This window comes from Montipora capricornis, chromosome 4 (genome assembly GCF_036669925.1).
Source record: "Montipora capricornis isolate CH-2021 chromosome 4, ASM3666992v2, whole genome shotgun sequence".
Lineage (NCBI taxonomy): Eukaryota > Metazoa > Cnidaria > Anthozoa > Scleractinia > Acroporidae > Montipora > Montipora capricornis.
In genome coordinates, this window is record NC_090886.1 from 11,335,659 (window position 1) to 11,363,158 (window position 27,500).

General features: G+C 40.5%; 2 protein-coding genes and 1 long non-coding RNA gene across 3 annotated transcripts in view; 1 reads left to right on the plus strand and 2 right to left on the minus strand.

Moving 5' to 3' along the window:
• Window positions 1-5,143, minus strand: part of LOC138046103 (glutamyl aminopeptidase-like) — a 30,298-nt gene extending 25,155 nt beyond the window's left edge. Inside the window, exons 1-2 of the mRNA XM_068892782.1 lie at window positions 5,022-5,143; window positions 4,128-4,210 (exon numbers count right to left, since the gene is read on the minus strand). Coding sequence (XP_068748883.1) covers window positions 4,128-4,210; window positions 5,022-5,143 — 205 coding nt within the window. The remainder of the gene's footprint in view (window positions 1-4,127; window positions 4,211-5,021) is intronic.
• Window positions 5,144-6,015: 872 nt separating this feature from the next.
• Window positions 6,016-24,428, minus strand: LOC138045524 (leucyl-cystinyl aminopeptidase-like). Its single transcript, XM_068892061.1, has 15 exons — window positions 24,173-24,428; window positions 22,754-22,874; window positions 21,208-21,362; window positions 19,090-19,206; window positions 17,505-17,639; window positions 15,670-15,735; window positions 14,931-14,996; window positions 14,174-14,340; window positions 13,236-13,315; window positions 11,868-12,007; window positions 11,426-11,481; window positions 10,592-10,736; window positions 10,411-10,484; window positions 8,777-8,887; window positions 6,016-6,092 (listed from the first exon to the last, which is right to left on the minus strand). Exons 1-15 carry the CDS (start codon window positions 24,383-24,385, stop codon window positions 6,077-6,079), a joined length of 1,662 nt encoding a protein of 553 aa, XP_068748162.1. The 5' UTR covers window positions 24,386-24,428; the 3' UTR covers window positions 6,016-6,076.
• On the plus strand, window positions 17,522-23,413 carry LOC138045531 (uncharacterized). The gene is made up of 3 exons (XR_011131607.1): window positions 17,522-17,772; window positions 21,715-21,872; window positions 22,736-23,413. It is a non-coding gene; the product is annotated as an uncharacterized lncRNA (long non-coding RNA).
• Window positions 24,429-27,500: the final 3,072 nt, after the last annotated feature.

A 27,500-nucleotide genomic window follows, 5' to 3' on the forward strand; every position in this document is an offset into this window, starting at 1 on the left:
TTGCTGATAAACAAGAGCGAACCAGATTCAACTTTTCCGACTAGCGTAATAAAAGGGAAAGAACAACGCAATCGAATGGTCTTGCATAACATGGCGCGAAAAAAAAATATCAGAAACTTTTTGCGCTGCTGTGTGTGTGGAGAACAGATGCGCTTTTCATTTAACTCCAAACCAGTCAAACTCGTGCCTGAAAATTTGGAAGCAATGATAGAGATCGAATAAAAGCAAGGTCAATAATAATAAAACATTAAAAACATCTTTTAAACGAAGGAAAAGAAAAAACTGCAATCCCGGTAATCAACCGTTGCTCGATACAATACTACCAACAATTTTCACGACGGATATTGACAGTGATCATGATTTGGTTGGCTTGACTTAAAACAGAAAGCGATATGAAAAGTCGCGCAGGTGTATTCTTTGTCGGAACAACTGGCATTTATTTTGGAAAAATCCAAACTTGAAAAAGAGCTTTCCTGAAGAGGACGGCCCTGATCCGCTGAAATCCACTTTTTACAGCAATCATGCTGCTTTCTTCGCGACGGTTGAAAGAACTGGATCAGCAAAAGCAGTAGCCATCAGTTGTGAAAGCGAGCTCTTCTTAAAACAGGAATAGTCTACCATCCCTTTTGTGCCTCCAGTAACAGGAAATCCTCTCGACAGATAGAAACTCATTAGAGGTCCTTCTTTAGCCTCTCACCCCCACCGTTATTTAGAACTCCTTAAATACTCCTGCAACCAATGAACCATGAAATGTCTCCTTTGTCGTCAGAAGCTTCGCTTTGCCCGGCGATATTTGCGGCGTATCTTTTCCAGGGTCTGTTTTTGTGCCCCTGAGGGCCAGACGTTCACCAGAGGGTAAGGACCTTAAATGTGTGTCCTTAACCTGAAGATAGAATTAATATTTTTTTTTTTTGGTTCAAATCGTGACTCGAAAAAAAACTCGGGAAAAAAAATCCAAGTGCTTCTAACAGTCAAAACACGGACAAGAGCCCGCGATTCGTAAGCTCATCGGATGGCTCCAGAGATTCGAAGCTAGACCATTAAGCTACAATCTTGCCGACAAAAGTCGTGGGGGAAAATGTGGCACACCACAATTAAGGCGTGTCGCGCCCATTGCTGCTACTCCGCCATTTTTTCGCGCCATGTCACGCACACGTCATGCATCGCAGACCACTCAAGGTAAACTAACGACGTCAAAGGTTGTGGCATCATGGGATAGCTGTGGGGACCCAGGTCTTCTCGGAAATGTCACGCAATGACGTGACAGTGCGAAATATTACCATCGCTTGAGAACTTTGCAGCGATTTTTACTCTCTTGAATGCTCGGTGACCCCTATTTTTTCTTTCCGGAGATACTTCCTATTTCCTATTTTCTCCATTTTAACAAAAAATAAAAAAAAAAAACTCTGTGCGTGGAGAAGTTAAGAAGTTACAAAAATTTCGCCTTTTATGCTCTCGTGCGACCGCGAACCGTTTTCTTTAGTAGACTAATATGTATCGTTTTTCAAGGTCTATTTCACTTCTGCAGAAAAAGAATCAGCTGCAAAGGTTAATTTATTTATATTAGCTACGTTGAATGAGTACGTTTACCTGATCTAAATTTCACTAATGTACCTTTTCTTTTGCTGACAGTTGTAAGCTAAGATCGTCTTAAATAACGCAATCTTCTAAAAGTGCACCTCATGATCTCGAAAACGAGCACGGTGAGCCCCCATTTTTTTGCCTTTTGGCAAAAGTAGATCATTACCTTTCTGCATGGCAAGTTAAAAAAATGTGTACGTGGGAACATTTTGGGCGCGAACGTCCTTCAATGCTAATTCCCAAATTTGTGTGTGTGACTGAAAGAATAAATTCTCCCCTATACTCCCCTGCCCTAACCCGATAGCATTATTTTAAGCACCACATTATCAACATCGCTATGGTGGAAAGGGGGAATATACGCTTCGATGAGTGCATGTCAAATGATGTTTACCCGGAATTTTCCCCGAGAGTTTGATCCAAAATTATAGGTTTAAGTGACAGCAGCCCTGCTATACTGAAAAGAAAAAAGTTGTCGAAACGCGCCATTTTCGCAAGTGCATATGGGAGATACAGACCGTTAACTTCGAGTCGCCAGTAATAAATACGCCTCTTCTTTATGAGTTTCCCTCCGTTAACATCCACTATCTGCTACACTTACTTGGAGATAGTTCAAAACTCGCTTTTTTGTAATAACACGGATTTTTATTTTGATAAGCTGGTCTGTAATGTTCTCAAGCAGGAACCCATGAGCAGGAGATTGCCTCTCCCACACAAGCCCAATGAGTCAACCTTTGCGCGTATCTTTTAATTTTTAAAACACCACGAGCTCTTCGGCTCTGCACGCGCTGTTTTAAATGGCCAATCAGAAAATAAAGTGATTGTCTAAACGAAGACAAAAACAGCAAAAACAATGTACGCAAATTGTGCAAATTTATGTCAATTGATGTAACTGTGAGTATCCTGCTGAATTAGGGGTTAGTGCTAAAAATAGAAAGATACGCGCTAAGGTAGCGCTAGGGTCAGTACGCAGCTATTACAACGGCTCTCGGGATTGGTTCAGAAAACAATTGACACAAAGAACGATAGAAAAGAAACAATGGACCTTAACTCTAAAAACAATAGAGCTGCATCCTAATTAAAGGAATCCAATGAAATTAGACGTTGTAAAGAGCTGCGTCCTATCTCTAGCTTTCGCCTGCGAGCACGTTTTCCGAGGGACTGGAGCTCCTACTCATGGGCTCTTGTCTCAAGATAACAACAAGCGGAATGATTGTGGACTGTGACCACTCTAAACCACGCCGTTCTCAAGACACAGGGGGGGATTGTGTACTCGAAAAGGGCCCGGAATTAAAGTCCCGGTAAGGGCCCGATAACCTTTTGGATGTTTCTCGAATCTCCTGTTAATTTGCATCCCGTTCTCTTTCCCGGTAATTTACGGGAGCTCGCGTTCTCCCGTTCTGTTTAACGCGTAACAGAATTTTGTCACAACAAAACAAAATGGCTTTCCGACGAACCTTTTTGCATAGTTCGTCAACTTTCAATTTAACGTTGCCTCGTATTGTAAATAGCCGAATGGTTATCTCCCGCCAGTTGGGATTTGAAACATGGTACCGACGTTTCGTTTGAATTCCTGAGGTTCTTCATTCTTGCAAGCTTCTAGCTCAAGATAAGTTTGGTATAACACATTTTTACTATCTTTTAATCATGGGGATTCTTGCTATTCTTATACAGTGGAAGCCGTTCATACAGTCATCACCGGGTCTAAAAATATTGGCCGTATTAACGGGGCGGCCTTATTACCGGGGTAAGGTGAAATTCATGACATAACATGCCGCAATGACAAATGTCGCATTTGCACTTCCAGAACAACTTTTCTATTTAATAAACAACAGGAATGAACGTACAGTAATTGTATAGAATACTTGAAACTTCGCTCAGTAGGTAAATCACTTAAAATTATTAAGTATACTGTACGTTCTGAGCTTAAAATCAAAACAAGAACAGCCCAGTTCACTATGCTTCTAAAACGGATGCCGCCGTAATCACGTAACCGATAGACTAAAGTATTAATCGTGTCTTTGATGAAAGCACAATGACTTAATCCCTTCGCAATTTGCCTTACTGGTCGTTACAGTAGTATCAAGATCATGTTTGTAATGAAAACAGGGAGGAGTGTTGCTGACAGTACTTTGTCAGTAAAGTAACTTGGCTGTTCGATTACGTGGTAAAACTACAAAGGTCAATGAAATTGTCATGTCACAGGCGTTTTGGTTTTCTAAATTTAGCGCGAGTGGCACAAACTGGTATACAGTGGGGGTGGGGGGAAGGGTGTGTGAAATTAAAGAGGATTCTACTGTTTAAAATTGTGGCCGTTGGCCGTATTAACGGGTGACCGCATTAACGACGGTTTCTATAAGAGAATGTATAGCCGTTTTAACGGGCCAAAAAAAAAAAGTGGCTCGGCGCAATAACGAGGTGACCGTATTACCGAGGTGGCTGTAAGGCGGTGTTTCACCGTATACCAGTTTGTGCCATTTGTCTTAACAATTCTCCGTTTTATTTTTGACTTTTTTGTCTTTAGTTTAAGAGAAGAAAGACTGTTTTACTTGCCATCTTGAGCTGCTTTTTCGTGTGAAAACTTCCTGCAACTGCTTTGACAAGATTTCCAAGCTTGTACGTTCCCCCATACCTGTCAGTGCAAATAAGAAGCCAAAACAAAACGACTTGTCCATAGCTTTCCAGGCACAAATTACTACAACAAATGCAATTCCATAATTCTTGGGTTTTTTTCAGTGCAAAGCAAACCAGGTACGACAAAAGAGGTCGAGAAATCGCATAACAATTGGATAACATGAAATTCGACCAGGTACTGAACTGCTTATTAAAATAAGAGGCTTTGGCTCTAAACCTCAATTTCATACGAATTTGTGCCGTGGAAGTTTGGCTCGCTTTATCGACAGACAACAACAGAAAACTAAGAACGTAGAACGACGACGACAGGAATTCTCTATTTTCGAATGCCCCAGAATACACTTTGTTTGCACCCCAGGTTTTGCATAAACTATTCTTCTCAAATGCTCTTGGTGACACTGCATATTCTCAAGAGCATTTGAAAACAATAGTTTATGCAAAATTTGAGGGCAAAGAAAGTGTATTATGGAGCATTCGAAAATAGAGAATAAACATGTTCGTTGAAATATTTATTACAACACATCTTTAGTTGACGCCCTCTAACAGTCGTGTCGGGAACTAAAATGGTGCCGAACACCGTCAACTATAAAATAAAATGATGACGATTTAGGCATTGTCAATGGCTCACAAACAGCACTAAAACAAAAATGCACGAAAACGAAAGATGCAAACGGAGACATTTTTTTTGCTGTGTTGTTTTTTCATGTTCGTCAAAGTTCCCTTTACTCAAGTTCTCGTTAGTCACTTCGGTTATATCTCATGGAGACACACCAGCCCATTGACAAACTGAGGATCGCCTTGCATCTTACCTTCTTGCAAGAGTTTTCCAGTTGCTGACTATAAAGCTCCATCTTGGATCCGGTTTGCTCGTTCCCTTGTTAATCTGCTCTATCCAATAAAGGCTATCTTGAGGACGGGACTTTGCTATCATCTAAACTCAGCAGCAGATTTCTGTCGCGTGAAAAATGGATGAAAAGGTCAAAGATTCATTGTTCTGGTACACCCTAGGAAAGGAAGAAACTTTCTTTAAGTGTCTAGTCGTTGTAGCGCGGCTGGAGCACTTATTGGGGACATTGTAAATTGAAATTAACAATTAACACATATAAAGTCAAAAATGTTGGTTTTTTGAGGAAAGGGGAGACCGGAGTACCCGGAGAAAACCTTTCGGTGGAGAGTAGAGAACCAACAAACTCAACCCACATTATTTCATATGATTGGTTGGGTCAAGACCCGATGAAAAATAAATTACAGAAACTATTAAGCATTTCACCAAACATAAACAAACCTTACAAATGAAGCGAACGATGAGTACTAAATTTAGAATGGATATACAATCGATCCTATTTCCGACAATGCAGTGAACTACCGCTGCCAACGAACCCTGTCTGACATTCTAAGACAAAATGTAAGGTAACTTGACGTCTAAGTATTCGCGCTACCGTCGAAACCTGAGTAACATTCGAGCTTAAAAACATTTTTTTGTACGCCTCTACAAATCCAATGGCATAGAAAACCAGGAAACAGAAACTTCTCTTTGCTGACACTTGTCAGCTGCTGACCAAAATGCAGGCCGTCTGCACCAATCAGCAGTTGTTCCACCTATTTTGCATGACGTTAACCTGCGCTCTTTCTCCTTAATTTTGCATTATCGGTAGTTCCAGTCCTTTGTGGGGGGCTAACGGCTGTTTGGCGCCAGATTTAAAACCACCATTGTTCCTTTTCCCCACACAAAACGCTGAAACGACCCAATATTCTCGATGGAACTTACGATACGGAAAGAGTCTGCAAAAATACCACTCGTCTCGACAACTCATCCACGCTCCGCAGAAAGGTAAAACCATAAGTCTGTCCGCTGCTTACAAGTTCACACAAGCTTGTGCCTAAGAAGAAAGTGCTAATACTTATCTCTTCCATAAGTCAGGTACCTCGATCTGATGCTGTCAGTGTCGAACGACGTAATGACAGTCATTAAATACTTCCGGTCCGCATCAAAAGGCGACTGTTGATAGACTGACCACAGATAGTCCCAGTCTTTCTCGTTTGACTTGTTCGCCCAAAAGAGAAAGCCAAGTACCGGAAGTTGGGTCCAACATTCGGAAGGCTGCAGACAGGAAATGAAGTTTGTGGTTTTTGCATCTCAAAACAAGAGGTTCCAGCCGCTTGAGTCAGTCACATAACAATCCGCACAAATCCCGTCACGACTGCAACGAAGCTACAATCCTGGACAAAACCCAATTATTCGAAGTTTTTTATTATTTCTGGAAAAGGTGCCCGGCAATGCCGACTTTCCCTAGGCCTCCTCTTCCTCCTAAAGGCGGCGAAAGACGAGATACAAAAACCCTCAACTTGTCGCGCAACATTGTTTCGTTGCAAGTTTTGGTCGATGCTTCGCGTTTTTCACTTTGCGTGATCAACTTGACCCGCAACAAAAACATTTTTTGAGGGTTGAAGAAATGCAGGGCGCTGATTGGTTGATTTGCTAGGACACGAGCACATTTATTGCGCGACAAGTTGTGAGCTTGATGAAAAACGAGCAACAAAGGCAAAATTTGTGCTCAGAGTAGACCCGCGCTCTACTTTTCGCAACAACTTCCTGAACCCGCAACAAATGTTTTTGTTGCGCGACAAGTTGATCATGCAAGGTGAAAAACGGAAGACATCGACCCAAACTTGCAACGAAACAATGTTGCGCGAAAAGTTGAGGGTTTTTGTATCTCGTATTTCGTCGCCTTAACGTAATAGGGACTTAGAACGGCGACGTAAAAGAAAACAGTAATATGATTGGTCAAAAGAGGAAAAATAATGACGCTGCAAGTGCGGCACGTATTTTAGCTCAAAAATTTGCGTTGCTCTGCATATAACAACGACGGGAAATCACCGAAGCAAGATCTGAGGGTTTAACGACAACTTGAACGCGAGCATACAACTATCAATCCTTTATTCTCTATTCTTACTCTGAAACCGCTAACACCAATTTATTTTTAGGATACTTCATCCACATTGTAAGAAGTCAAAAAGATGGAATAATCACAAAAGAGGTTACGATATTGCGGAGTTATATTTTGAGGTGACGTTTTTCGTCGACCTTGCCTTCGTAGATCTTAAAGTTCCCAATGTTTTTTTTAGAATGAAGCGCAAATATGTCTCAACATTGTTTTCTCCTCCCCTCCCTCCAGTTTTTTTGATGTTGCGCTCGGCCTATTCCTTTGCGGCCAGAAAAATGAATTCGCTTCTCGCGCGCTGGAAACGCTTGCTACAAAGCCGTTGAGATATGGAAAATACGTTAAAAATGCAATTACAGTTTTGTCCAGAATTGTAGACGTCGTTGCATTCTGAACAGCGTCGACACCACTTCAGTGAAGAGATTGCTACATGCGTGACTGAAGTGGATCACGCAGCCTTTGATCACATAAAAAGTAAGCCTAAAAGGGTATTTTCCCTCTCGGCGGCGTCATAATGCGTCATTTGTCTGCATCTATCAGAATCCTTCAGGTCACGGCGTTCAAACCAGTCTTTCATATCCGCAGCTCCCAACGTGAGCTCCCAACGTCAGTGGCTTCATAGCTCAGTTGGTCAGAGCGTCGCACCGGTATCGGTTTGAGCCCGTGACCTCGCGATACGGGTGCGACGCTCTAACCAACTGAGCTATGAAGCCACTGACGTTGGGAGGTCACAGGTTCAAACCCCGTTGAAGTTCTGAATTTTTCAGGCTTCTCTACGCAATTGTAAAAATTGCGTTCATAACTGCGAAGATCATAGCTTCACTTGATTTCATATCCGCAGTTCATGTATGATTCATTTCATATACTATTTCATCATTGATTCATTCCTCACGGGACCTTTAGAACCCACAAATGACCAGCTCCCAACTTCAGTGGCTTCATAGCTCAGTTGGTTAGAGCGTCGCACCGGTATCTTGGGGTCATGGGTTCCAACCTACTTGAAGTCCTCAATTTTTCAGGGTTATCTATGCAATTGCTAAAATTGCGTTCATAACTGCAAGGATCATAGCTTCACTTGATTTATGATATCTGCAGTTCAATATATGATTCATTCCATATATCATTTCATCGTTCAGTCTTACTGTTATCACTGTTAGACCCCTTCGGACGTGAATGATTGGTGATAGTCGCTGAACCACCTCACCACAGTGACCAGGAAATTCCTAATTGACAACACAAATATTTCGCAAAAGGCCACTTTGGAAAATGCCATAATACTCTTTGTTTTTCCCACAAATTTTGCATAACCATTGTTTCCAGTTTCTCATGGTACTTACAATGGTACCAAGAGAAAACAAAAACAATACTTATGCAAAATTTGAGGGGAAAAAACAAAAAGTATTATAGTATTTTCCGAAGTGGCCTATTAAAACTCGCATAAAAAAGAGACGAAGAAGAAGAAGAAAATGCAGGGTTTTGACCGAACTGCCCAGAACCACGACTACTATATTGCAGTTATTGCTCCTACTCCTACACACAGAAAAAAAGGGGACCGAGAGATTATATATCTTTAAAACCGTTATCTTCTATGTCTTGGAAGTTTACCATAATTCTTCTTTTACCTTTCAAAAGACCTTTTCTTTAACCTGTTAAATAAGAGTGTAAATATTTCATTGATGTCCTTTCTTTGACCGCTTTTCATGGCTTCGGATAGAACGTCGTATCTAAAAGATCTGAAAAATAAAATTAGAATAAATATTCGGAGCTCGGAATAAGTCTTTGCACAGCTTTAACTCATTTCTCTACGGGACGTTGCTACGCGCAACAGTGACGTCATATCAGGCAGTATCAGCAAATTTCTCTTTTTACAGTACTCCTCACAAATATAGTTGATCGATTTGTTATTAAAACTTGGGCACTGTGTCTTATATGTGGAAAAGATATGATCTCAAGGAAATTTACGCATGTGCACAGATCAAGAGCTTAAAGTGGTACTATGATAAAAAAATCACATCCTTTTTTTCTTCACATTTTGAAAATGTGTTTGCTTAACACCTGCCTGGAGAGATTTTGAACTTTGATTTTTATCCAGACTGTTCACTTCGACTGTAAGTTTTGATTTCACGGTCCGCCATTACTCATGTTTAAAACTGACCGACTGGACTCCATGCAAAGGTGACGTCATTCACTCAATTGCTTATAATTTTAGGGTGTAAATGCAGTTCATTGTGTTTGCAAAACACAAGTTAAAAATCTGAAAGCCCCGAAACACCCGAGCTGCATATTAATTCAGTCGCGTAAAGACGCATTGCATTCTTAAACTAATAAGTCTTTGACGTCATTTTTTTCTCGACTCCTCGATCCAGCTCTCTCTCTCAAGATTCTTAAGTTGGTAATGTCGGACCATTAAGGTGGCTCAAACCAGTGTGTTATTAGAAGGGCCTTGAGATTAGAGACCTTGTTATTAGAAAGATTGACACTACAACACTTTATCCCGTACCATGTGAAAACATCAATTATTGCTGAACAAGATGCAGTCATTTTTGTGAGGTAACAAGTCACCCTGGCAACATGAAAGCCTTGCAACAACACCCTATATTTTGGCTTCAGTAGCTCATACCTGAAAAACGAACTCGGTGACCCCAATTTTTATTGCACAAAAGTGATCAGCAGGCCAAGATGAAACACTCTGCAAGGTAAAAAAAAATTCTTTGGAGCGGATTCAGAGCTACCTTAAATTTTCGACTATTTAAGGTGGCTCCGAATCCGCTCCACAGCATTTTTTTTAAATTGCAGAAAGTTTCATTCTGATATGGTTCGTTTTTGAGATATGAGCAGCTAAAGCCAAAAGAAAGGGTGTTTTCACAGAGCTTACGTCACAAAAGTAACGGAATCTTTATCAGCAATAATTGATGTTTGATATGGTAGCATAACTTTGCTATTAAGTGATAAAGTGTTGTTATGTCAATCTTGCTAATAAGAACGTTTCCTTCAAGTGTTGAAACTGGTTTGAGCCAAAATAAATAAATGTCTTTGTGAAATTAAGGCTTAAAACTTGGGTCACTAAGTGGTTAGTTAACGTAGTTTTGAAATTCCAAGAAAAGAAGATTTGATTTTTTTTTATCACAGTATCACTTTAAACATAAAATAACAAAAAAATCAGGAACCAGTAACGCTACCTAGAGCGCCGCGAAAAGCATTATTTACATGTGTGGTGTTTGTTAACAGAGGTTATCTAAATGCCGTTGTATAGCACCTTTTCTGGTCGCTTCCAGTGTCCTTTGTGCCAAGGAAATCGATCAGGTGATCTTGAAGATGCCATAAGAATTTCTGGAAAGAAAACCTTCGTTAAGAAGAAAGGTTTTTAAAACAGCTCTGGTGGACAATCGCGTATTGCCACGCGATCTGCACTGGTATATATTTTTTTCACGAAGTACCTTGTAAAGCGGTCTGTTATTTTTGCTGAACACCTCCACAAGACATTTGGTCTCTTTCCTGGCCACGCGCCAGGGGACTGGGTGAAACTCTCTTACCAGGTAGGTTGATAGGTTCAAAGCGAGAATGGGGTCCAAAAGACCTTGACTAAGAAAAAAAGACAAAAAGAAAAGAAAGCTTAAGTCACAAAATAGCTAATTAAGGTGCAGCTTTTCAGGAAATAGGAACCCAACAAAAGAAAATGCCGCCGTAGTTGTTGAAAGAATTTCGAGCGCTTGACCAGTTAAACGTTAACGTTTCCCGCGTTTTTTCACTGGCTGCGTAAAGCTATGGTCTTGTCAGCGATTACAAGTTTTCCTGCGTTTAAATTGATCGTATGCTTTTCTTCTCTGAGCAGTGGATATCAATTTTCCCGCCCTTTAAAAAACTTGTATGCTTCTACGCTCTTGTTATTGAATGTAAGCTTTCCCGTGCATACACTCACTTCCTGCATGGGCTGCACGCTTCTTTTGCTCATATCACCACGTCAAAGTTTTTATCGCTCTTAGCAAGGGCTGGATGGTTTTTCCTTCTTGCTATCGCTCGGTTGTAGCTTTTCTCTTTTTTTCACAGGCTCAAGGCCTTTTTGTATTCGTCACAAGCAAGAGATGACAAGATAAAAGGATCGGTCGCGCATAATATGTTATTTGTATTGATCAATCAATCAATCAATCAATCGTTTATTTACTCCCAGAACGTCCTAGAAGCTAAAAAAGCGCCCATTGGGAGTACGTATATATCGTATTTGCACCGTTATCTCGGTGAATGCGCCACGGAAAGTAGCAAACCACTCTCACCATGAAAGACTGAAAACGTCGTGGATCAAACCAGCACGGTCAGATGGACTGAACACCTGATAAAATGGAGAGATAAGTCAAGATATACAAAAGCAACTAGGCGACCCGAGCCACTGCCTACAAGCATGATTTTAACAAATCAAGCTATGCAATTTTCGAGAAAGGGCTTGAATTTGTAAAGTCCTGACTAAACTTTGATCCAAAATGGTAGGGACCTAATGCACAATGAAACAGCGCTATATCAAATGAGCCAACTTCTTCGGCAAGGATTAAAAATGTTCACGAAAGATGAAGTACGCTCTTTGACCGTCAAAGTTTCCTTGTGTGGTGGAAAGGCAACTGTGAAACGGAGCTATTAAGACTCTACCAGTTAGGCCTGAGATTTTTTAAGCTCGGAAAATAGTAAAGGTAAAGGGCGATAAATGGTTTTCCTCTGTCATACCTGGTGGTCTGCTCGAAGTTGCGTTGCGAGCTTTTTCCAGTTTTCTTCATCGTAGTTAACGGTAAAGAAACCAGTTGCATTGATATTTGCCATTACCCATGGATCTGTGGATGCTGCGGGGCCCACTTTCAAGGTGTACACTTTTGAAAAAAAGACAGTGCAAAAGTCTGAGTATATTGGAATGATTTTACAGGGAGTAAATAATGGTAATTGAGCTCAGTGGAGTGCAATTTTTGTCTGAAATCATACGTGCATAGTTAGTAGGGGTGGAACTCCCAGTCCCTCTACTAACTGTTACAAGTCTTATTTCAAAATCGAACGAGCGCACAGCGCGAATTCGATTTGAAGTCATAAGTATGATTTCAGACCAAAATCGCACGACACGAAGTTCAATTACCACTTTATTACATCCTTTTAGAAATCACACAATAATTATTTAAGCGCTAAAATACACGATTTTAGTCAGTACCATTATTTTATTGATTCATTTGGGAACAAGAGTTGCAAAATTCACCACACAATGGTTTTCTTTGTCTTTTATTTTCCTTCAATTTGATTGCTTACCTTTGAAAACTTGAAATCTGATTAGTTGTTTTGTTTTAGTGTTCCTTGCTCATTGGCTGGGGAAATGATGCGATTTAAAGCAAAACAATTGTGCAATTTGGGAATAAATCGCACTGCTGAGAGCCGATCAGATTGCACACCAGTGATTTCTAAATGGATGTAATAAAGATTAAAACTGACTTAATGAAGTCAAATTAAGATCGTCCGGGTTAGAGTAGTCCCAGGAAGGACTGTTATGTTGTAAGGAAGATTGTTGTGTGCAAAGTGGACTTTTTGGGTTGTTTGTGTATTTCTGTGCTAGACATTGTGCTGCCTTATATCTGCTTGCTGTAATATGAAAAAAACTAAGGAAATAAAGATTGACAACAAGACGAGGTGACTATCATCTCTTAGCGATGCAATAGCGTGATAAAGAAAATAGACTTAAAGACAACTAGAGTTTTGTTGGAAATTACACCCTTTGAAGCACTAATTGCATCCAAATGGTTTTAGAAATAGCTTCAGACTTAGTTACTCAATTTAACGACCAAAGGTGGTTGTTTCTTTTTTAGTATTCGTAGTATGTAACCATTTCAAGTTTCGATGTACAGACTTATAAAAACGCATGTATTCTCCTTTTTGAAATTTAGACGACTAGAGACGAACAAGTTCAAAGCTAGAATTAAAATTAAAGACTTATTGAAGTTATTCATTAGTATTACTACCATCATCTTCATTATTATTATTATTATTATTATTATTATTATTATTATTATTGCCTAATAGGTTTGATGACTTTGAACAATTGTATAAACAAAGACTTACTGTAGTCTTGTGGCATCAAAATCCAGCGAGGTGTTCCATTTGACTTTGTCATGTACGACAGAGGAATAAACCACGTTTTTCTAGGAAAATAATGTCCGAGAACTGGATTTCATATTTTTTGATTTGGCACTGAAGGCTAAGTATAACTAATCTAAAGTGTTCCTTTTCTAAAAACCTAATCGTAATAATCTATATGACAATACTACAGCTACTTGCCCTAAACTGCAAAAGGCTCTTACATTTAATAAAGGACTGGCGAAATTAAACTTATTGCGCGCGACAAAGAACCCGATTCATGAACCGGATAATTTTACTGCCATTCGAATAGGAGAATAGGACATTTGCACGATGACGTCATTTGAATACAACTCCCCGAACCTTCAGCTTTTGCTTGTGTCATGCTAATTAGAGCTATTGTTATTACCCTGCTGGGAATACAACATTTGAAAAAGAAAAGAAAAGCAAACTGAATTCTGCTAGTTGTAGTCAAATGACGTTATCGTAAAAGTTGCCTATTCGAAAAATTATAGAATATGATTAAGACGTTTTGCTAAAATATAACTGATTTGTCCACTGTTCATACGATATCAATGATTTATGTTGCTTTAAGTTATAAAAAAATCCCCAGTCCGCACATTCCATGTTGAACACATGGAGTGATCTGTTGCACCCTGAGACCTAGGAGGGTAGGGGGAGAGGACTTGACGAGTAGAAGGGGGAGGGGGAGAGGTAATCACTGATAAGAATGTAGCCTTAAACAAACACTTTGTCTTTTCAAAACGCGAGCCCCGCTTCCTAATTGCATTCCTCTAATAAACATGAAAGCCAAGGATGATCAGCTCTGGGCCCTGCGTCAAGCTATGGAATCAAACCTGCGAACGGACTGGTCGTATCCAACAGCCGAAATGGATAAGCGACAATGCTATCCAGATAGTTACCTTTTAAATGAAAGTTCCTCTCTGTCATGTTGCAAACTGATTTTATCGAGGAAATCTTCTTGTTTGATGAAAAGCTTGTCTCTCTGCTTGTGAATATTGATGATTGGGAAACCCTTCTGGTTGGTCCAAACCTTCATCATTCCTTTAACATCGATATCTCTATTTTCCTGAGGGCAACGGGAGAGTCAAGTTACACTCATTTATCTGTGTACCTTAATCAGTACATTTTCCGGCTTCCCAAAAAAAAAATATAGTGAAATATCGGTCGCCAAAATATAGAATGCGTGGCAAGCCTTCCGAACACCTGTAGGGGTAATAGTTAAATTCCTCGGGCGTCGTCCATGTTCCGCGCGCGAACAAATTCCTTCGCGGAAAAATAGAGCAGGCAATAAATATTAAATCAAACAAGAAGTATCTAGTGTCGATACTTTGAAACAAAAGACGGAATTATGGAAGGAAGAAAGACATTTTGCCTTATTCTTGTAAAAGAACAATCTCGTCTAGCTCTCAATCTTACTTTAGCTATCGTTAACGGCAGTGAATTATGGTTCCCTGGGGTTTCTCTAAGATGAGGGTAACTTTTCTTCGAGATTTTTTCCAGGTGTTTTTTCTAGGAGACAACATTGTTGGGCCCAACAATGTTGCTTGTTGTTGCGAGCGTTTGCACGGGCCTTAACACAAGTAAATTGACTCACTTGGGAAAGAAACACCACAAACACAAATCAATACGGAGATACACAACACTGATTGTCCATACCTGGGCAATTGCTTCCCACAAATCATCCGCATTCGCGTTTCCATATTTATGATCCTGTATGTAGCGCTACGAAGAATGAAGCAATGAGAAGAAACCACTTTTCACTGATCGTTATTTAAAATGACTTCACCGGAAGTTCTCTTAGTCTCCCTTGTTCGGATCTGGGACAAGACAGAAGAGAGAGGCTAGGAAAGAGGGTCAATTGTCTATTTTTATTGGCCATAATTATGTGCTAGCCGCGGCGACTCGTGTAACGTGGTGAATTTTTGTGAAAATCGTTGTAGCAGCGACAGAATTAATTTCGTCCCTGGGATCACAACCACGAATCGCGCGACTGATTGCAGCAACGAAATGAACGAAAGCGCCGTTGTCACATTATGCGTACAATGCTGTGAGTTGTAGCTGTGAAAACACATAAATTCACTAATGAGAGACCATGATTTATCTCCCCATGATTGCTCCGTAATTCGTTTGCTGGTCCGCTATATTGAATTAGGAAAGTGTCACGTAACGAGACAGGGAGCGAGCCACACGAGACAAGCCGTCAACGTTCACCACGATTCAAACTGCTTCAAACTTAGGTTGAGCGTTTTGAGTTCTCGTTTGAATGACAGAATTTAAATAGAAAGAAAATCCGAGATTTACTTAGGTAATCAATGCCTTCAAAGGTAGTCATTCTCTTATCTAAGCAGGTAAGCCGGTTCTCTCTGGCTGTCACCAAACGTCGCTGGAAAGTTACCTTAATTCCATTCATGAATCTTTCTTCACCAAGAAAGTTTTTAAGCATTCGGATGATCATAGCTCCCTAAGAAACATATAAAAAAAAGAATATCAGCATTTTTGCCATGGCTGAAAAAAAATGAACCGTGATAGGATGAGGGAAATGCATTGCACTGTCCTTGGGCTATTAAAGCTTTTTTCCAAAAAAGGACAACGCATTATTGACATAAATGGATGGTAAGTGTTAAGTCTGGTACATGAATCAAAACGTTACTGAGAAGCTGTGATCAAAATATGCATGATAGTCGATGCTAGTTTAAAACCTCTTGCTCCTAAATACGATCAACTATCATCATCTCGACAACAGTTTTAGAGTTATGTGCTTCTAGTGCCAGGCCCTGTCGCGTGAAAATTTCAAGAAAAACGTGTTATAGGCTGTATGCTATTGGCAGAAAAACCTAAACATGTCTTAGCTGAATGATAGTTTACGGCAATCAGTCATAGTGATTGATAGCTGGTGGTCAGATGGAATCAAGAGGATCAATAATCTCTGACTATCATAAACTTGAAGGTCAGATTATTCATGCACAAAGCTATTTTCTTCGGTCAGCTTAGCAAAGAAAGAACAACTCGGCTACTATAGACTCTCTACATATATGTAGAACCTGTAACCGAGCCTGTCGATCATGCATCGGCCTCTTGCAGCGCAATAGAACACACCTTCAGCAACGTTTTTTTTTTGGTTAAGTGTCGTCGTATACTCATACGCCGTTTTCAACGTGAGAATTCATCATCATTTAAGCAAAAGAGGACTTTTTTCCGTTCCGTGTTTCCATAGCTTCACCTCAACACGAGGGAGAGTTGGGAGAATTCGAGACAGTTATGCAAAGCTGAGACGCAGTTGCATTCTCCCAACTCCCCCGAGTGTTTAGATGAGACTATGGAAACACGGAAAAAAACTCCTATATTGCTTTTACAAAATATTTATATCAAAAATAATTCGCCAAATGAAGGAAAATGCTGTTTTTTTACTTCTTGATTGAAACAGATTTTCTTGATACACGCCCGTATTTCCTACCAGCCAATCAAAACGCGCATCTGACAACACATAACCAATCAAAATTCGTGTTATGTCACAGCTGTGTTTATATACTCTCATCTAAACAAAGCTATTGACCAGTAACAATGCACGTACTATCCTAACTTTTATAAAAAACCATGACGCACTGCTCAACTACCGGCGATTTTGGCGTACTAGGAAAACACTGAGAGCCGGTGATAGGAGACTGACGACTTTCCAATTGCCCGATCGGGTGCTGAGCTCAAGGAGACTCGTGAGGACCAAGCCATTCTCCTGTTTCTCAGCCTGCGCGGATGCCGCAGTCCACGGTGTTGCAGTCTGATCTCTTGTTCGAATCCTTCGGAATATTTGTTGAAAGGAAAGGAAAGGAAAGAAACTTTATTTAAGTGTCTAGTAGTTCTAGCGCTGGAGCACTAATTGGGGACACTGTAAACTGAAATCAACAATTAACACAAATCAAGTCAAATGTTCGTTTTTGAGCGGAGGGGAAAATTGGAGTACCCGGAGAGAAACACCAAACTCAACCCACATATGACGCCGAGTCTGGGAATCGAACTCCAGCCACATCAGTGGGAGAAGATTGCTCTCTCTTATGCGCAATCCCTTCACTCCCAATGTCAGTCGGCGAGAGAGCGCGGCACAAGTCAGCCCTCACATAACTACCTTATTGCCAAGCGTGTTCTCTGGTGACTGGGCCAGGTTTTGGCCGGTTTCAAAGAAGCCTTAAATCATGTACAACTATAACAAAGACGGCGCACGTTTTGTGTAACTACCTTTTTGTAAGAGATCGTGTCGAATATATCATCGATGTCTTCCGGTCTGTGAACCTGTACGCTGATTGGATGAGAGGACCAAGCTGAATCAGCTTCCAACGCAACCAGCCAGCTGGTAGCTACAACTTCGTCGCGCTGTGACAAAAAAATTCAATTTCAACTAAAACAAACAAATGAGGATGCATATTCTAATTTACAAACTTGGTGAAAGAATAGGTCAAGTCAAAGTCTGATGTCGCGGAAGATATACTTGTTCTTCTCTTCACAGGTAACTATTTTTTCATTGAATCAAAGCTCGAAATCGAAGTTAAAGCTTGCGAGGCTGTAAATTTTCTCTCTAGAGCTTTCAAACCAGTCTTTTTTATTTTAAAGTCCTAGGATTTCCACTATTTTCATTTTCATTTTAATTTATTCCAAGTTGATCTAATGACGATCACAAACATTTTGCAACTGTCTTTGTTTTGAAAGTGGGGCTGAAATCATACTTAAATAGGGTATTGGTAACACAACGATCGTGCAACATGTTGTTTCGAAACGATAGGAGGTGACCATAGTTTCAACTGAGGGATGTTATCTAATTTGTCGCGGATGACAATAAAAGGAGTAAAATATTTCAATGGGCCTTATTCATAAATGGCGGTCAATTTATAATTCTTTAGTCCAAGTGCAAATTATCTTACCAAGAATCGATACCGTACAGTGAATTGAAAAGAACTCTTGCTCTAAAATGAGGCTCGGTAGGCTACTGAATTTGCACATTAGCAAAAGAATAATAAAACGGCCGCCATTTATGAATGGGGTATATTGGATTGCTAACTAGTTAATGACCGAGAGTGAGGTCGTTACTGCAAAATCTCAAACTGGGGCTTTGCCGTATTGACCGCAAGCGATAGCGAGGTCGATACAGCTAGGCCGAGGTTTGAGATTTTGCTGTAACGACCGAACGGTCAAGGTTATTAAGTTGTTTATAACATGGCTAACAGAACGGTTAGAAAAACTAACTTACATAATCAATAATCGGCCCGTGGGCATTATGGGAAAATAATGCCCTAGCGCTTATTTAGGTCCGAGCAAACGGACGCAATATTGCCGTGCAACAACTCCCAACATTGTTGGCTGTTTCCTGTTGCGCCCATTTGCACACCCTGTTGCACGTTGTTGCGCGAAGTTTGAAACTGTTCAAACGTTTGAGCCAACAACTCCCAACATTTCTTTTGTTCCGTGATCACTGAAGCGTACCACAAAAATGTTGCACCCGTTTGCACAACTCATCCAACATTGTTGGGGCCACGCACGCGCATTACAATATGATCTCCATGGAAATGCACGTGTTTGCAAAGTCTTATGGGTCGTATCCTTCCATTATACATTGCATGTCTTCAAATTGTTACAAGTTGTTGCATCTGTTTGGACACCACTACCAACAACATCCAACATCTGCCAGACCGAAAACTGCCAACAATGTTGAGAGTTGTTGCATCTGTTTGTACGTAGCTTTAGCTGCTCTAAGACAATCACAGCGCGCGTGAAACACTAGCCATATGATAAAATTTGGTAACAACAAGAATGCGAACGAGGCCGTTACCATGTCCCAGCCCTTGATCACGTGATTGACGCCAAATTCATCCTGGATAAAACTAGCGAATCCCTCGTTTAACCACAGATCATTCCACCATCGCATGGTCACCAGATTTCCAAACCACTGGCAAATTAACAACAACACAATCATCATAAGCTTCATCAAGCTGATGGAAAGCAGGATTATTAACACAGGTTTAAAAAACAGTTGTGCACTAAGGATCAACAGACGCTTAGTTTATTCGCAAGCAGGACAGTCCGTTTCAAGAACACAGAAATGAGTTTATCAACTGAGTTGTTATGATAAATTGCCCATTATAAAGCCGAAACACCAGCTTTCAAATTTCGTTACAGTAGTCACTTTACCATATCAGCTCATTTGATAAACCAATTCTGTGCTTCACTTCAAAACCAACGCAGCACGAACTAGACCCCTTTATCCGTTTCAAGAACAGCTTTATTATAGGATTGTAATCTATTTGTCTACCTTTCTACAGTCTACCTAAAAATGAACACAAACTAAGATCCATAATAAGACAAATCGAAATGAAAATCCTAAAGTTAAATATGTTGGATGTTTGCTCCGCGCACTGAGATAATTACAGGGTAAGGGTGCCGAATAAGGTGATCGGTGGAGGTTCCTTCCCAATCCCTTTTTATCTTATCTGTCGCACTTTACCCATTCCACACGCAGTCAAGTTTCGGTGTTTGACCGCTCAAAACCTCACGATTTTGGTTCCTCCACTGTTTAACTTTTGCTCTTCGTCAGAGTGTTTAGCAGGGATTCGCTGTATAGAGGGATGAAAAACGTCGAGCTTATAATTATGTATGATTTCTACCACGCGACCAAAAACATTTTCACGCGTCTTTCTAATTGTTAAAGTTAATTCAATATCTTTAATGACTTCTCCTCGAGGAATTGTTTCATATCTGCCGCAAAAGCAATATCTGTCTTTCAATTAATTCTTACTGTCAGCTCTTCTGGGTTTGCCTGCTTCAACAGAGCGTGACAGCTCAATGGTTGTGTAACGCAATCGCTCGGCAATGTGTTCTAGTCACGTTCGAGCCTGGATACTTTTTTGGTCAGTTTATTTTGACACTGCATAAAGTTGCTTTCCTGACTACGAATACTTCGCTCAGAAAATCATTTCAGTCACTGATTTTGGAACTATCATGGTGACAATAGAGCAAGTCGGCTAATATTTTTTAATCCGCAACTTTTTCTTTCCGGATACGCCTTCCGTTTACTAGTATCCGGCGAATTCGCTGGCAATCCGGAACTTTTGAATACGCTCTCCAGAGTGGATTTTTTTGAACCCAATAAGAACCCGGAACCGCGTGGACGCCAAATCCGGATATTTTTAATCCAGATGACGTAACAACATTAAGGCCAGTTCCTTACCGTGAAATCAATTCTTAAGATGGCTGCCGAGATGGCGAGATGGCTGCTCTGTTACATCTGCCTTCTTACCTCTGTTTCCTTGAGGAGTCCTGAGTACTAGAGTGAATTCGGATTCGTTTCGGATAAGCGTGGACAGGCAAATTCAATTTAAATACGCTACGTGTTGATGGAAATATTTTTAAATCTGGAAAGAAAAAGTTGCGGATTCAAAAATATCCGAATATGTGTGGACGGGGCCTCAATGTCAAACCCAATTCAAACCCTTTGGGAATCAAACGTTTTGTTCCAGGTATTTATGCAAGTCTGAGACACCTCAAACTTTGTTATATGAATTAGAAGAATTTAGCCTGTTCAGGCTCCCAGATAGTCGGGAAAACGAAAACAACTTCGTGGGAAAAGCATTTTTTTTCTCTTTCTCTACTATCTGAGAGTCTAGAACGGGCTAGTTTGAAATGCGGGCTATAGATGAAATAGAAAATATCTGGACACTTTCAGTATTTGTCTCTTATAGTAGACACCTGAAAATTTCAGTCGGCTCCAACGGTATTCGAATCTCTGCGATGACAGTTCCACTGTCAAACGCAATTATTTTCCATTCCCTTGTGGCTTCTTTAAACGAACTTTTAAGGGAGGTCTGATCGTGTATATTTCAGATTATCTAGAGTAGACTAACAGACTGACCAACAGATAACTATAAGGGAATGATGGTTTCTTTAAATTCACCTGATGTGCCAGCTCGTGCACTATAACGCGAGTGATTGACAGTTTCGTGTTACTTGATGAATACGTCTCATCGTACACAAGATGGACACGACGAAACGTCACCAGTCCCCAGTTTTCCATGGCGCCGATCAGCAAGTCTGGAATTGCTAGCAAGTCTAGATGGAAAGGAAAAAAGATAGGAAAGTGGCCGTTTTAATGCCAGAGATGTGAAACTCGTCTGTGACGTTAGAGCCGTCCCTAGATGACTTACACTTCCATCATAAAAAAAGTAAGACAAGTCAGCCGCATATGACGACGGGCAACCTAAACGTCTTCTTCCGGTTAATTAACGTAAAATACGTCGTGAACAAAACCAAGACGTCATAATCGAAAAGCACCTTTTCTTTTTTTACTCTTAGTTTGTTTCTCGCTCAGTGGGACAACACAAGTCCAGTGCTTCGGTGGTGTGAAGCGTCTTATCGTTAACCTGATAAAAAAAAAAAATGGTGCGCTTTCTCTTCTTCACAGTAGGACTGCAAAGGAGTTTTTCATTGGATGCTTTACAATCCCGCCAAGAAAGGCGCCATTTTGTCACAAGTACGACAATCAGGGAAATTGGAGATAGTGATGTCAGTTAAACAGTCACACAGTTGGGGAAAACAGCATCAAAGCGAGAGAAATAAGCGGTAAAAATTAAAATATCTTTGTTTGCGTATTTTAATTTCAGTGTCCCGTCTCCTGAACTGAGAAAAAAAACGACTTGGAAACTGTCTCTTTTTGCGAAGAACAATGAAACGAAGTGTGAAATTATTTCGCACAAGTAGCCCTGACAATTTATAAAAGCCAGGATAAAATTGAAGTTGGGTACCCTGTGAGAAGTCAATAATTCAGAGGTGTCGATCTGTCTCTGTCTTTCAGTTCACTTCATTATCTAAACTGAGAATATAAATCCCGCCAAATAATGACCAATCAGATTGGGCCTCATGACCACAACGCCTCTGATTGGTCCGCAACCACGGAATTCTCGTGCTAAATTCAAAATCATGGATATAGCACGGAACATTCTTATGCATTGTTTTTGTCCCGCCAAAATCTAACAGTAGCCGTTCTAAAAATAGACAATGAGCCGCATTCCGTCGCAGATCGACACTTTGGGTTATGGTCTTCTCGTGCACTTTAATTCAAAGGCCCTCCCACCATCATTCCCCTTAATCATTTATTCTTGGTCTCCACTACCACTGGTGAGCAAAGACTGAACTAAATCCTATAGTGGGGTCCAGGGATGGCGCAGTGGTGAGAGCACTCACCTCCCACCAATGTGGCCAGGGTTCGATTCCCAGTCTCGGCGTTATACGTGGTTTGAGTCTGTTGGTTCTCTACTCTGCACCGAGAGGGTTTTGTCTGGGTACTCCGGTTTCCCGCTCTCCTAAAAAACCAACATTTGACTTCACTTGCGTTAATTGTTAATTTCAGTTTACGGTGTCCCCAATTAGTGCTCCAGCGCTAGAACGACTAGACACTTAAATGAGTTACTTTCCATTTTTTTTAGCGTCATGCTATTACTGACCAAGTTTAGGAAGTGGATAAGGCTCTTCAAACAGCTTCTCGTAATAAGACAGAACCTTAACAGCACTGTCCAGTGCATAATCCAAACGGTCGTAATCGCTTGCAGGGGCATGGATCCGAACCTGTCAAAGGTCATGAATAGATGGAACACGAAGAATTAGAGAATTGATGACACGTGTCTAATACACTCATGTTTACTTTGCATACACGTCACACTGTATCACAAGGTGACTCCTTAAAGGGGATATATCACGTTATTTTAGAGTGTTTAGGGGAAATCTTTAATCAATCGCGAGTTTAAAACTCGAAAATGGTACTCACGTAGAATTGAGCAAAAGCGGGTCGACCTTTTTTCAAGATTACCCAAATGCAATCTGCCTTAATCTTGTCCATTTGTGTCCATCCATGCTTCTTTTTCGTTTTGCTGTATTTCTTTTATATTGTTTACTGAACAGGTTTAAGTGGTTACTGCAACAGTTCATTCTAATTTTTGGGTATTTTGGGTGTTGCGAAATTGCATCATTTTGCACCTTTAAACCCAAGAACTTCATGTATTATGTTCTGCTTACGGTTCTGGTTAAACTGCCCAACACCTCAAAAAAATTTTGCACTTTATATATTCTCCGAAATCGCCCCAAATATATTGACTCATGGCTTTTAGAACCTTGTTTATTGAAAACTCACTTTTTTATTCGCTTTGAAAGACGGGAATTGAAAAAGTGGTCCTAGTTTGATCCATGACCGAGCAATGAACAGTATTAAACCCATCCCTCTTCCTTGCGCAGTCGTTGATCAAATAACAACTAGTTTTTTAACCTTTGAGGAGCCTCTAAGAAAACGATGACTTTGAAGGAGAGAGTTTAGCAATCCAGAGAATCAGTGTTCGACAAGTGAAGAGAATTGTTGAGCGTAAAAGGTCTTTTTGATCGCATGAGGTGATAGACACCCTGTAGCGTGAATTAAATTACTCAGTTGAATTGGATAATTGTTTAAGTTGTGATACAAGCGGGCAGGAATCAATTGTACGCCATTTCTTTGTGGCATATAACTACATCAAGACATAGTTTGAACAAGGTAAAACAGAAAACCGGAAAAGTCAACTAAGCACTTTCAATCTTTACATAATTAATGAATGCTTCTTTATTGAGTTTTAAAAGGTCTGTTACCACTGCTGTGCAGTTACCATGCCAACAGTTGGGCCTTACGGACACCCTTAAGAAGTGGCCCGACAATAGTTTTAGACAAATAACATATCGTTGCTCCACCGCAAGTATCGACGGTATTGTAATCCTTTTTCATCGGAAACTCACTTTCACCTGTGGAAAATCCTTTGGAGTGAAGGACTTGTTGGTCTTGGAGCGTAGGGCGGATATAAATGGCATTAAATGATATGCTATGCAAACACTACATTAGCCCTCACCGCTACTCCTGAATCAGTCTTTTTCTCTTTCCATTTGAAGTCTAAAACCGCGAAAGCCACCAAGTACGAGCTCATGTTGACGCTTGGAGCAAAATGCTCTTCAACGAGTCCATCCTTTCTGTCAACAAGACGGGCGCGTGGCATGTTGGACAGAGCGTAATACGATCCAGAGTCACGGGTTATTAAAACGATGAAGGACGATGAACGAAGCATGGAAATACTTTCCTTGCGTGTGCAGGCTCAAAGTAAGTCATTGCGAGCGCCCTGTGGAAAAGAGTACGAGGAAAACGCACGAAAGCTTCTCTTGAAGATTATTATTATTAAGATGAAGAAGAAAAAAAAAGAAAAGCATTTATCAAAATGAATCCACTCTCTTTATGAACACTAATTTTTTGGGAGAGACTTCTTGGTTTGACTCACTTGGAAAACTAGAGACTTCATCTTAGCACGATGCAAGTGCCACTAAAGAACCTCTTATAACGGTGCCCTCGGTAAAACGAGGGCACCGTAGTCAAATGCATGCAGATATTCTAGACACAACGAAACCCCGATACTGTAATAAACTACCACTTCTCAGTACCTTGACAACCCCGCTAAATCGATGTTACACTGTATCGAAACTAAGAATTAAATAGAGACCACTCTCTGTGCAGTGTATTCATACCATACCTTTTTTCTCCGTGTTTATTGGTGTAATAGCTCTTGTAAAACCCCTCTAATCTGTTAGAAATCTTGGACTTGAATCTCAAATTGAGAACATACATCTCTCCCCTACGAAGACGTTTAAAAAACTCCACACAAAGCTGCTGGTTTCTCTTGAATAACAGAATTCTTTGAACAGTCAATGTTTCAACTGGTGGAATCTCATATGCCTGTGTCATGGAAACGTCTAATATATCCAAATCTTTCGAATGGAGAATAACAAATCTAGTTGCACTTTTGCAAAGCATTTTAATCTTCACAACTCCGCTATATCGGAGAGTTGTTAAATTTACCCACAAATCCAGGTTGTAAGTAAGCGGTTGAATGTCCCTTGGTAAGCGCTCGCGGTTTGCACGTGGGAGCTTTTCCATGGTGTCGACAATTTGAAACTCCACCCCATCTTCCCTAGAACGATGCTTAGACAGTTCCCGCGCATGCTCAGTGAAGAGCGGTAGGAAATCGTGTTGCAGAAATATGAGAACGAGGACAACCGCAAAGACAAGCGAAAGAGAGAAAAATACGGCCTTGACGATTAATCTGTGGATCGGTGTGCTTGTCTTAAAATAGAGCCAAGAAAACAGGTTTTGACCGCTGCTATGACGACCATCTTTTGGCTCATCCATTGAAAAATCATCTTCCTCTGTTTCCATTAGTTCATTATTGCCCTCCACTAAAATGTTAAAAAAAAGAAAAGAAAACATATTCAGATCCAAGAGAGAAGATGGATGCTCGGCAGATTACAGAAAGTATAGTCTCTTTTAAAGCGCTTTTTCATTGCATTGATGTTGTCATGAGATTATAAAAAAAAAAAAGGTGAAGTTTTTGTAACCTCTACTCTCGCTTTCACTCAAAGGCCAGGTAACTCAGTACATAACTGTGAAATGACCTGATGCGCAAGAAATGATGTCAAGCTAGTTCAGCCGAGCGCACCTCACTTGGTAATCTGAAAGTAGCATTTTTAACAATACACTCAACAACATTGCTTGATTCTGATTGGACGAGAGGGGAACAATTTTAAACCAAATTGTACTCTTTAAGGTCCCAATTGAATTAGGTAAATTCACTGCTTACGAGCTGGAAGGCCCATCAGGCCGGCGCTTATCTCCGGTTTCCGTAGCTTGAAGCGACTAGGATTTCTCCTCCCCCCTGGATGGGATGCTAGTCCATCGCAGGGTTACCCCCAGCATTTCGCCGGTACCCATTTATACAGCTGGGTGGAGAGAGGCACCGTGAGAGTAGAGTGTCTTGCCCAAGAACACAACACAATGTCCCCGGCCAGGCCCCGAACCCGGACCACTCGATCCGGAGTCGAGCGCACTAACCATGAGGCCACCGCGCCTCCCACCCCAATTGAATTAGGACCAAGAAAAGCAAAATTAAAAAATGTGCCTCTGGCACATTTGCTATTTCCTGTAAAAAAAAAGCCAAGTCTTAATAAAAATGTAACAAGTGCGGATCAAGCCCCGATGAAAAGATTTCACAGCTGAATGAACGTTTCCGTTACTAAACTAAGTTTACGTACATAAATCTTGATCATCGTCATCATCATCATAATTACTGCATGCAAATCCAACGCCCTAACTAATGCACGACGCCGCCTTTTTCATTCACGTCAACTCCACCTGATGCGAATTGCAGAGAGTGTGAATCTGAGTCACGGCAGAACTCGCAGACCTTGACTATGATTTTTCGAACTCAGGATAGTACTCTCAGTTCAGATTTACAGCGGTTATCAGTTACATGTGCCCCTCATTCATATTGCAAAAGTAAAACTTAAGTGGACGTCAATCAAATGTTTCCATGACGATACTCCTGTTTTCTTGTGGCGGCCGTTGAATTCGTTGTGGAAACATTTGATTGACGTCCACCTAAATTTTACTTTCGAATATGTAAAAATGTCGTTCAGGGGCGCGTGTTACTGATAACCGCTGTTCAAAAGTATTTTTTCCTGCCCTGATGACGTTACAAGCTTAAAGTTGACAGAGTTTTACCTGTACCACCTGTCGCACCAACAAGTAGAAAAAATATAAGAAGAAAGTTTATATTCTTGTCTTTCTCGTATGGGATAAAATCTCAAGGACACTCTTCCGGGAAATTTTTCGGTTAGGAAGTGCTTCGAAAAGTCACTAAGAGAGAAAATTACAGCACCTCCTGATGGCATATTTTACCACCTTATGAATCGATCTAGCGATCATGATCTCTATCGAAACTACTGTAAGTCAACCACAGGGAGTCTTTTATAGGCCCACCTCAAAAAGTTTAAAACTTTACCTTTTTCATCACACACGGCAAAGACAGCTAGAATCCGAAGGATGAAATCCACTTTGTAATCACAGCTTAATTTCAATATACGGATTCGTGAGAAGCCTGCGCTCCTCCGTTCTTTCGAAAAACACAGCGGCTACTATGCGTGGACAAGCGCAATAAACGGCCTTTAATTTTGGGCTTCAAATATTGGTGAAATTCTTTGTTTTCCTTCTTTTCAAAAGATTCAACGAAAATAAGAGGCACTTGCTTCCTTTTTTCGACTGTGATGTAAAGCATGGTTTTACTACGTACTTATTAACTGAACATTCGAGGTGAATAAGCTGCTTATTGTATGAAAATATGTGAATTAAGTGAAAAT

Coding starts and splice junctions, on each gene's coding strand:
- LOC138045524 (XM_068892061.1), bottom strand. CDS start 24,385: ATGCTTCGTTCATCGTCCTTCATCGTTTTAATAACCCGTGACTCTGGA. Junction 14,341..14,930: donor TGTGGGAAGCAATTGCCCAG/GTATGGACAATC, acceptor CGTTGCCCTCAG/GAAAATAGAGATATCGATGT. Junction 10,485..10,591: donor ATAACAGACCGCTTTACAAG/GTACTTCGTGAA, acceptor TTTTCTTTCCAG/AAATTCTTATGGCATCTTCA.